Raw genomic sequence first — 10,980 nt, 5'->3', positions numbered from 1 at the left:
ACATAGTTAGATTCAGCTTAGTGTTGAGTTAATATCTTCTTTGTATTAAACTCATCAGTTTTCATATATCTCAGATATAGTATATGGGTATTCCCCATCGTTTCAGACTTACTTTATGATTTAGCTTCCGCATTAGTTATTATTATCTTTAGTATGCTCATGATCATGCCAGCAGGGTTAGCTTGGGATCACTTGTGGTCCTAGGTCCCGTGTCCGCGTCTTGGGGGTAGCTTGGGGCGTGACATAGGGAGTAGTGGAGCTTATTATGTTCTTGGTTCATTGTGTTAGCTAAACTATTACATGGTACTAATGTATGATCAGATACCATATGGGTGGATCTTATCTCGATAAGTTTAGGCTAATTTATAAAAATCTTACTGGATTTTAGTACGTTCAGATACATGTATTTCGAGATATATGTGATCAAAATTATGTGTCATTTGCTTTAGATACATTATATCCAAGTGAATTCGCATGTATCTATGATACATGACAAATCTTCCACATCTCCCTCACCTCTATCCCATCTCGCCAGCGTATTTTATATCTCAAATATATGCAAATCACACTATATGTATATAGTGTGTATCTAGTGTGATTTACATGTATGTGTGATACGTAGAAAAATCTTTATCGCCTTCGTCGCCTCCCTTCCATCTCACCCATCACTCTCATATCTCGCTCGTGTATCTGGTATCTCATATACATGCAGATCACACCGAATACTTGTATATATATTGTGTATCTAGTATAAATCTCATGTAACTAAGATACATAAGACAAATCTCACCTGCCTCTGTCGCCTCCCTCCCACCTCGCTTGTCACTCTCATATCTCACTCATGTACCTGATGTTCCAGATACACGTGAATCGTACCTGATACATGTATATAGTGTGTACCTAATGTGATTCATATGTAACTGATTTAAAATTTGATATGAAATTATTAAAAATGAGATAAATACAATTATTTCAAACTATAGGGAATTAATAAATATAATAGAAATATTTATGTAACTATGTAAATTCTCATGAGTTTTGAGCATTTATTTGATTAGAATATATTTTAATTATTAAGATCTTCAAGATATAAGTATTTTTATTTTTATGTAGCAACCTTTGGTTAAGAATTTTTTTTTTTAAATTTTCTTCGGTCAAAAGCATTTTACTCTTGAAATGAAACTTCCTATGTATAAATAAATCGATCATTAAAATATAGATATCATATATTAATTGAAAAATATAAAAATAAAACGCATGAGAATAAAATTCTACCAAAACAAAGATTGTCTTTGATTTATTTTACCCCCTTCCTCTTTCAATAATATCATAATCAACATACACAAATTATATTTTAATTTCTTGGTTAATCAAATCTTCTTTCAGAAAATATTAAAAAAATCCAGATAAAATGAAATTAGAGATTTAGGAAAGAGAATTGGAGAGGAAATTATAAGATGGAGAATCGAATTCTCATTAAAATTTTTTTTATGAAAAGTTGTATAATCAAAGCAAAAATGAGCTACTAAAATTCAGACCGATTAGATCTAGGTCCATACTTTTTTTCAGTTGACTTATTTCAACTTGACAATAATTATTGAAGTGAATTCTAGTGTTCACCATGTGCAAAGACAATGTTTATATTATTGTTGGTTTGGTTAATAATACTCCCTCCATCTTATTTTATTTTTGAAGCATTTTTCATTTTTTAAATTAACTTAATTGTTCAGTTTTCAAGACTACTTTTAGAGTGTTCTTCCAATTTTACCCTTCATTAGTTAGTATTGGAATTAGTGATTCATTAATATTTAGTTATTTTAATCATAAATTTGACAGTAATTAATAAGGGTAAAAATAGAAAACTAGGTTCAATTTATGTCTTAATCTACTTTTCTTAAAGGGTGTGAAACACCTCAAAATTAACTTAATATGGAATGGAGGAAGTAATAGTTAAGTTAAATGCTAATCATGTACAAACATATTCAATTATATATCACCACATATTAACGTAAGTTTGTGAATAATTAAACACAAATAAATTGTCAATTCAACAAAGACTAGCAAACATAATTTAACAAGATTGAGGAATGAAATTATATAAAATTATGAAAGGAAAAAAGTTAAAGGACCTTAAAGTAAATTAGAATTTAGAAATAATGACAAAAATAGTTCCTTATGTTTAAAATAGTTTCTTAAATATACATCGAAAAATTATATGATCTTTTAAATTTGTAGCAAAAGAAAGAATTTTAATTTTCATCAAATATTATTGAACATTGTCAATTTTATTTGAGGAGAATCGTAATAATTTTTTTTTTAGTGAGAACTCACATTTAGGAGTACAATTTTATATTTTTTGATTTATTTTTAAAGTTTGATTTAGTTTTTGAGGTGTTATTTTTGTATCTATTTGTAAATGGTGTCTATTTTTTTTTTCATTTGATAAAACTTTCTTGATGTTAATAATTAATTATTTTTTCCATCAAATTCAACAAACATAAGTTGTTAAATATTCAACAAAGACTAAAAATACTATATTTTTAAAAAAAATTGTTGACAAAAAAAACAAAACTAACAAAAAAAAAAAAAACAAGTTGCAAAGGGCTTATTATTGGACGGATTGGGCGGATAATTATAGTTAACATATTGATTTATTGGATATCGATTTTTAAATATACTAATCCGCTAGCTAACAGTTGGTTCGGTATCGAATTAGTAATTAATAAGTGGTTATCGAACAATGTATTAGCTTAATCATTTCATGCTCCCTTCTTTCATTTCTCACTCATCTATATATACTAGTCTTCAATCAAACAAAACAATTTTTTTAGCTCTATTTAAGTTGGTAATTCTATAATTGTAAATTATAGTCTGAAATATACGAAAGTTTAAATTTCGAGAGTGCATACACTTAATCATTTACTTAAAAAATATACTTATGATAAAAAGAACAATCATAATAATTCTTAACAAGTTAACGATTTATCCAATAAGACAATCGAGTAATCCGCGTCCTCATCAATAAATCATTAACTATAAAAGTTTAATCCGTTTACTAATTGCTAATCCAATAACTCAATATTAATAAGCCAACAAGTCAATTGTGCGATTGGCTTATCGGTTACGATTTGATTTTGAACGGAAAGAGAAAAGATCAGAATTCCATTTTTGTTATTTTATTTTTTTATATTACCACTTCCTTAGCATATTCTTCTTCCACTCTCTCTCCAGTTTCTCTTAAATCTCATCTGCTTCTTTTTCACACAGTAGATATTTCTTCATAAATCACAGTCTTTCTTCTTCTTCACAAATTGCTAATGTTTTGACTCCATTTTTCATCCATAAATTCTCTCTATTTATTATACTGATTAAGTAAATTAATGGCTATGGAAGGAGCAGCTCAATCTGAGTACAATTCATCTACTGAAGGTATACAGGAACACTCTTCTTCGCCTCGCAAATCTCAATCTCCTCCTCCTTCCTCAGGTATATCTATTTTTTACACTCTATTAGCTTCGGATCTACTATTTGTTGTTTGTTTGGTGATAAATTTTATATTATAATAGGACCTAAAAGTGTGACCTAGTCGATGCAATTGGGTGGATAATAGTAAGATTTTAGGTTTGAATGCAAAAGTAGTTGGTGATTTATTGACATTTGTTGAAAATTAGTTGAGATGCATGAAAACTGAACAAGACACAATAACAACAGCTAGGTCGGCTAGATGAATCCCTTTATTTTAAAGAGAAAAGGTGTGGCCTAATCGCTGATGAAGTGAATGTAAGTTGGTTGAGAATAATGAGGTTTTAGGTTTGAGTGCAAAAGTAGTACTCTCTCGGTCTCATTTTATGTGACAACCTTTGCTTTTTAGTTCGTCTTGTAAAGAATGTCACCTTAGTATAATTAGAAACAATTTGATTTTAAAATTTCCCTTTTAGCCTTAATGAAATGATTTACAACCACACATATATGAAGGATTGTTTTAGACCTTAAATTTCGAAAGTCATTTTTTCCCTTAAATATCGTGCCAAGTCAAATGGTGCCACATAAGATGGAACGGAGGGAGTAGGTGATTTCTTTCCTGTTTGTTATCTCGGGTAAAGTATCACGTGAAATTAGTCGAGATGCAAGCAAACTGAACCTCACACAACAACAACAACTAGGTCAGCTAGATGAATCCCTTTATCTTTTTAAAAAGGTTTAACCTAGTCATCGATGAAGTCGATGTAAGTAAGTCGAGAATAATGAGGTTTTAGGTTTGAATGCTAAAGTAGGAGATGATTTGTTCCCATTTGTTACCTCGGGTAACAAATATCACGTGAAATTAGTTGAGATGTGCGCAAACAGAACCTGACACAACAATAACAACTAGGTCGGCTAGATGACTCCCTTTATTTTTAAAAAAAGGTTTGACCTAGTCATTGATGAAGTCGATGTAATTGGGTCGAGAATAATGAGGTTTTAGGTTTGAATGCAAAAGTAGTAGGTGATTTGTTCCCATTTGTTACCTCTGGTACTAGGTATCATGTCAAATTAGTCGAGATGCTAGATGAATCCACTTTTAAAAAAAGAGAAATTGGTGGCGGGGATTACAAAGTGGTGAATCGAACTGTGTCACCTTATAAATTTCATGTAGCCAACCAACTGAGCTATTAAGATGCCTCCGGCTAGATGAATCTCCACTTCTTCATTGAAGCTCATTTCATGACTTATTTTTGGGTTGCAACTGTGTGAGCTTACAATGCGAGCAAGTTACTTCAATTTTTTCCCAAAAAAGGAACAAACTTGAAAGGTGACGGTTTATGTTAAATGAGAAAGAAATTAGAAGAAATGGGTAGATGTCATATTCAATCGAAGTTAAGATAGAGGAAACCCCTATTTGTGGTTGCGATTGTATGAACTTACAATATGAGCAAGTTTATTAGCTAATTTGGAAAAAGAAACGAACTTGAAAGAGGACTGTTTATGTTGATTGAGAAAGAAATTAGAAGCAAAATGGGTGAGGTAGCAGATTCAGTCTAACCTGTATAAGTTAAGATAGAGGAAACACCTATTTTTTGGTTGCAACTTTCTGAACTTACAAAATAAGCAAGTTTATTTAGCGATTTTGGAAAAAGAAACGAACTTGAAAGATGACGGTTTATGTTGATTGAGAAAGAAATTAGAAGCAACGAGAATCAGATTTCTCAATCTCTTGTTTCTTTTATTTTGAGATATTCAGCTTCACCATGTTCCCAATGAAAGTACGCTGAATAGTATGATTGAAGGGGTGGACTTCCGACCATTTGATCCAATAATCAACAAGCTCTCCACCCCCTGGTGCTCAAAAAAAAAGGAGGAGAAAGATCATTTAGAAATTTAGGGAGTTAAATAAGAAAAGGGAACTGAGACTTGTATTCTCGAGTTCCTGTTTGTGAGGTGGACCCTTCAGAACGAGCTTGAATGTTTGCTATTTGTGGTCTGAAGTCTGTGCTTGCAACCAGATGCCGTGGTGGTTCTTTGACTTCTGTGCTGTATGTTTGTTTGCTGTCTTGAGTCAAAAACAATTTTGGTTAGCCTAGTTATGGTAATTAACTTGACAAGCATTTCTTGGTATAATTGACTATTTTAATTTCTATTGGAAGGAAGCCTTAACTTCTATAAACTAATCATGATAAGTTTTTGGAAGGGCATAACCTCTCCCATGTCTTGAGATAAAGGATCATTTTTTGGGTCGAGCTCGTTGCACTGAGCTTGCCTAGTGCGGGTTACCTCACCTGTGTGGTTTGCGAGCTATTGCATAGGAGCAGGGTTTTTACCTTGTGTGCACCCAAAGGGTAGCGGTTGTGGGTTTCCCTTGTAATAAAAAAAATAAAGGATCATTTTTCTTTTTATTTCATTGTCACATTTTGCCGCCAAAAAAACTGCAATCTTTGTCATATACTGCATCTCACTGAGCGCCATTGGATTTTGATTCTTATATGACACCTTTGCATTCTCACAATGTGCCTCTGTTAATGTGGTTATTCTTAATTATTAACTCCCAAAGACTAATATTGATCCTCAAGAACATCACCTTATGGATTGGATGGGAAGTTTTTGCTTTTGGAAATACTAAATAAAAAAGGTGCTTAATCTCGAAAGCGTATGCTGCACCTAATTGTGTAGCAGAGCTGCATCTTTCAACCATTATCAACTACATACATGTGAAAAAACAACTATGTTCTGATATGACAATGCTCCTCCATGATACATTTCTTGCTACTCTTCCCCCTCTTTATAAGTCGGACATAGTGTTGTTTTGCAAAAGGATGCTACAAGGAAGTCCAAGTATGTATGAAAGCTACAAGTGAATCAACCTTGTAGCTTCAATAATATCATTCACTCTCTTTTATAAGTTTGAAGGAACCATGTCAAACAGTGAATTGCCGTCATTCCTTATGGGCATTTCCAATCTTACATCCATTTGTAGCAAGAAGAAATGTCTTTAATAGACGGAGACTTTACCCATTAAAAGAATTATCTATCTGCTACATTGTTTTTCCTCGTAGTCAGGGACTTATTTATTACAAATTAGTTCTTGCATATACTTTTACACGATGCATCAAATGTTGTGTAATCCTTTTCTGGCTGACTTGATTCCCTGCATTGTGATGATAGTATTGGTTAATGGGCTGTAATGAGAGATCACCTATCTTATACGTTTTGTACTTAACATGGGAATATATCTGTATTGCTGCTTTACGGAGGTGAGAATATGTTAACTTTTTTTTCCGTTACTAGGGATTATGCCTATAAAGGTGCTTGTTATCATTATTCTGGCACTGTGTATATGGTTTCAATTTACATTTATGATTCCGGGATCAATTTTTTTCATCTTGTTTTCAGTAATTTGTTCAAAATATTTAATTGATTGCGCCACAGTATCTCATTCCCTTCTTACTTCTTCACAGTGTTGATGTTTCTCCTTTGTGTTTGTTATATCTCCAGACCATGAGGAAAACAAAATATCTATCAAGTTCCTTTTATCGAATGCTGAGGCTGGTTCAATTATTGGAAAGGGCGGCTCGACAATCAGTGACTTTCAGGCTCGTTCTGGGGCAAGAATTCAGTTGTCACGCAACAACGAATTTTTCCCTGGTACCATGGATAGGATTGTAATGGTATCTGGGTCGATTGATGATGTACTCAAGGCAGTTGATCTTATTCTTAATAAACTACTGGATGAGGTAATATCATGTCTAAAATCCCATTCTGTGTACTGTTATTGACAGATGCCTTGAAAAAACTGTCTTTTCCAACTCAGAGTTATGTTGAAGATGGTGGTGATGTTGGCCCGCGATCAAAAGTTAGACTAGTTGTGCCCAACAGCTCTTGTGGTGGAATTATCGGGAAGGGAGGATCTGTGATAAAGTATGAATCTTTCCTCATTTTATGTCCTAAACCCCCCCTACCCCAAATACACTGCTCCTGAAAATGCATGCAGGTTTCATTGTATCATTACTCATTTAAGATAACTAGCTCTTCTTCCAAGCAAAGTATTGCTGATTCTAAGATGCCTGGTTTTGGTACTGATAATGTTAACTAGTTTCTGTGATGTGATCAATCTGAATTTGCTGTTTTATAGAGTATGGAATGGCACAGTCTTGTGCTGGAATGAGTTAGCTGACTTTGCCTTTTCCATTTTCATTTTTAAGTTTCTGACTGGAAGTTCGATCAACTGCATGAGCTTTGCATCCTAGTTTATTACCACTTTAAATCAAATTGTATATGCCATTAGACTGGGTTCCTTGTCCCATTTGAATATTTGAACTCATTCACTTTTAAACTTAGTCTTCATGGTTGAACTCTCTGGGTTAATGCGTTGGTACCCCATCTCACACCAGGATGTCGTCAATGTGTAACATGTGAGTCTGGTGGGAATAAATGCTTAGAGTTGTTTGTTATTTTATTGTGCTTATGGGTTTATTGTTCAGGGAGGTTCCTATTTACCACAGATATTCAAAACCTAGGTCATCAAGGGTCCACAAGAAAAGTTAGGATAATAACCATACAGTTCATCTGCAAATTGAGGGAATACAGTGATATCAAAGGTGACGAGCAACAAGAAGCGCTGAAATTATTGGAGTGTCAAGAGCAAACACAAATAAAGCATGAGTTTTATGTACAGGAAAGGGAAAGATGAAAATCTATATGTAGTTCAAGAATGATAGTTATAAACCATAATATAGACAGAAAAATTGAAAAAATTAGAGTATGGTAAAAAAGGGGAAATATATATTGTTTAGTGTCCCTCTATTCAAGGAAAAAACATAGTAATAAGGTTTGTGCCTTGGCGCTTTTGTCCTGCAATGAAGCAATACTTGAGCAACACAAAATGCACATCATATTTTGCTCTAGCTTTAGGGCTTAAGTGCATCTCAAACGCCTCTTTGACAACACTGACTATCATATAATGGAGTTGTAAGTTGCAACTATTGTGTGAATGTTCATTTTGAACTTCATCTGCAACTAAAATTATATAAAGGAAACACATTTTACTAAATTTCCAAATACAATTTTAAATGCAGAACAAAAATGGTTGACAAAATCATCAGATTAACATAGATGGTTTTCTTTTACAGGTCATTTATTGAAGACTCTCGGGCTGGCATAAAAATATTACCTCAGGATGAGAACTTTCCAGGACTGCATGATAGGATAGTAATAGTGATTGGAACTCTAGGGGAGCAGATGCGGGCTATTGAATTGATTCTATATAAGTTGGCTGAAGACACTCATTATGTACAGAACATGAATGCTCCATTTCCTTATGCAGGTATTATTCAAATTTAATTAATTTGTAATACTTCCATTTAAGTAATAGATCGGGAGGAATATGATCTGCTCTCTGTCTTAATCATTTTCTGTGCTTGTGCAATTCTTTTGGTATTGATTCATACAGGACCTGAGGTAAATGAATGGATGAGTGGAGGGAATACATTACTTGTTTCTTGTCTGTCATACTTTCTACAACATTTATGACCATATCTTTAGTAATGTTTTCCAAGCTATTAGGTGTTATATTTAGGAGATCATCGTAGTAGTTGATTCTGCCATCTTAAAGTTGTTTTTTAACGTCATATTCTGATTCCTAGTTCTACTTCTACTGCTTCCTATTTCTTAGCAGCTTATCTTGGAATGAACTATGGACCACCGAATGGAATTGGAGGGAGATATCCAAATAACAGATATCAGAACAAGATGGAGCCTAATTCTGTGAGGACATCATTTTTTTGCCCCTTGTGCTTTTGACTGGATTTCAACTCCGTTTTGTTTGAATTCAACTTATTCTTTGTATTGGCTTTGAAGCTGATAACGGCATGCTCTTATCATGTTCCTAAATAAGATTATGCCTTCTTCTTTAGAACTGACAGATTTTGTTATCAGTTTTTTGACCTGCGCCTACTTTGGTGGTTTTGCAGGAAGATGGGAACAATTCTGTCACTATTGGTGTTGCTGATGAGCGTATTGGTTTGGTGCTTGGTCGGAATGGAAGGAGTGTAATGGAGATAAGTCAGGTTAGTAAAGAAGTTGCAATCTTTTCGTTGCTTGTATATGTTCTAAGGGGTCATTTGGTTTAGAAACAAGTTATGCAAGGATTGCAATACATGGATTAGTAGTGCAGAGGTCATTTTTCAGCGGACATTTGGTTCTTTATACTGAAAAGAGGATGTATAGGATAAAACGATATATAGGATTAGCTATTCAAGATTCAAAATACAAACCAAACACGCAATACAGAATACAAAACTTTATACCATGATTATTTCATCTTATAACTCAAACCAAATGAGTCCAATTAAGTATCTTCTGTCTTTCCAGGTAAGTGGAGCTAGAATAAAGATATCAGATAGGGGTGATTTCATGTCCGGCACTTCTGACAGGTAAGATTTCCTGGATTTCTTTGTTCCATTTGTCTTGAGGATATGTGAAGTATATCGTAACGTTGCTCAGACTCTTCAAAAATATTGCCGGATGCGTGTTTAATCCTTCAAAAGTAGTCATTTTTGGAGGATCTTACACAGGGTGGGGCAGCAATTTGAATAGTCCGAGCAACATAAGACTATAAAGATAAATAATTTCTGGACTTTTACAGGAAAGTGACTATTACCGGATCTCAAAGAGCTATCAGCATAGCCGAGTCCATGATATCTAAGAAAGTAGCAACAGTTACTGAGAGGTGGGTGATCTGATGGATTTCGATTTCTTAATTTTTCATTTATGATTTTCGTAAGGTATCATCTGAAATTTCATATTAATGTGTTGATTATGGAATTATTATTTTCACATTTCTGTAGTTGATGAGTTTGTGAAATCACTGATCCCATATTGGCCAGAAGAGGAGAAGTTTCAAGTAAAGTCTTTGATCATTTGAACCAGAAATTTGAGGCAATAGAACTATATTCCAATTGATTCAATTGACTGAATATATGCTCATTTTATACAGTTGTAATTTTTAAGTAGGCAAAACATTAAATTGAAAATTGTGATTTTTATTGGATATTGACTTTATTTTTTTTCCTTTATCATGTCTTGTAGAATATAAATTGTCATTTTCATCAGTATCAGCAACAATATAAGAGTCAAAATAATGTTAGATTAGAAATAATTAGCCCACTTGAATAATTTGAAATAATTCCATTGATTCCTATGAAAATAGGAAACTTATAATATGAAATTAAAAGTTAAGAGAGGTAATATAAAACATGAAAAATTCAATGGATGCATCCATGCAATGTTTCACAAACCACATAAATAAGATAAGTTATTTATTTCACCAACTTACTAATTTGCATAAGCAAATCATCTAATATACTTCAAGGTTCATCCCCTCCATAGCCTCCATTTCCTCCTCCATACCCTGATCCATAGCCGGAGCCACTACCATATCCCGAACCATTGCCGCCACCTCCACCACCTCCTCCTCCACCACCACCGCCACCACCACCACCACCCCCA

The 10,980-nt window shown here is 33.4% G+C and overlaps 2 protein-coding genes and 1 non-coding gene across 4 annotated transcripts in view; 1 reads left to right on the top strand and 2 right to left on the bottom strand.

Annotated features, from left to right (window-relative positions):
• Positions 1–3,206: 3,206 nt before the first annotated feature.
• On the top strand, positions 3,207–10,547 carry LOC102601919 (protein BTR1-like). 2 transcript variants are annotated; one of them, XM_006345783.1, is made up of 9 exons: positions 3,207–3,486; positions 6,970–7,208; positions 7,286–7,392; positions 8,604–8,797; positions 9,149–9,237; positions 9,444–9,539; positions 9,844–9,905; positions 10,118–10,201; positions 10,320–10,547. In XM_006345783.1, the coding sequence occupies exons 1-9, from the start codon at positions 3,381–3,383 to the stop codon at positions 10,321–10,323; spliced, it is 981 nt and encodes a 326-aa protein (XP_006345845.1). In that variant the 5' UTR covers positions 3,207–3,380; the 3' UTR covers positions 10,324–10,547. The 2 variants fall into 2 exon arrangements, with proteins under 2 accessions (XP_006345845.1, XP_006345844.1); XM_006345782.1 differs by having other exon boundaries at positions 9,146–9,237.
• MIR5303J (microRNA MIR5303j) lies at positions 9,968–10,075 on the bottom strand. Its single transcript, NR_127227.1, has one exon. It is a non-coding gene; the product is annotated as a microRNA MIR5303j (primary transcript).
• LOC107060304 (putative glycine-rich cell wall structural protein 1) overlaps positions 10,337–10,980 on the bottom strand; it is a 1,693-nt gene continuing 1,049 nt past the window's right edge. The window contains exon 2 of the mRNA XM_015308030.1: positions 10,337–10,419. Within this exon, the coding sequence (XP_015163516.1) occupies positions 10,337–10,419 (83 nt within the window). The remainder of the gene's footprint in view (positions 10,420–10,980) is intronic.

This window comes from Solanum tuberosum, unplaced genomic scaffold (assembly GCF_000226075.1).
Source record: "Solanum tuberosum cultivar DM 1-3 516 R44 unplaced genomic scaffold, SolTub_3.0 scf00072, whole genome shotgun sequence".
NCBI lineage: Eukaryota > Viridiplantae > Streptophyta > Magnoliopsida > Solanales > Solanaceae > Solanum > Solanum tuberosum.
The sequence above is the reverse complement of the archived record's forward strand: the minus strand, read 5'-3'. Positions and strand labels throughout refer to the sequence as shown.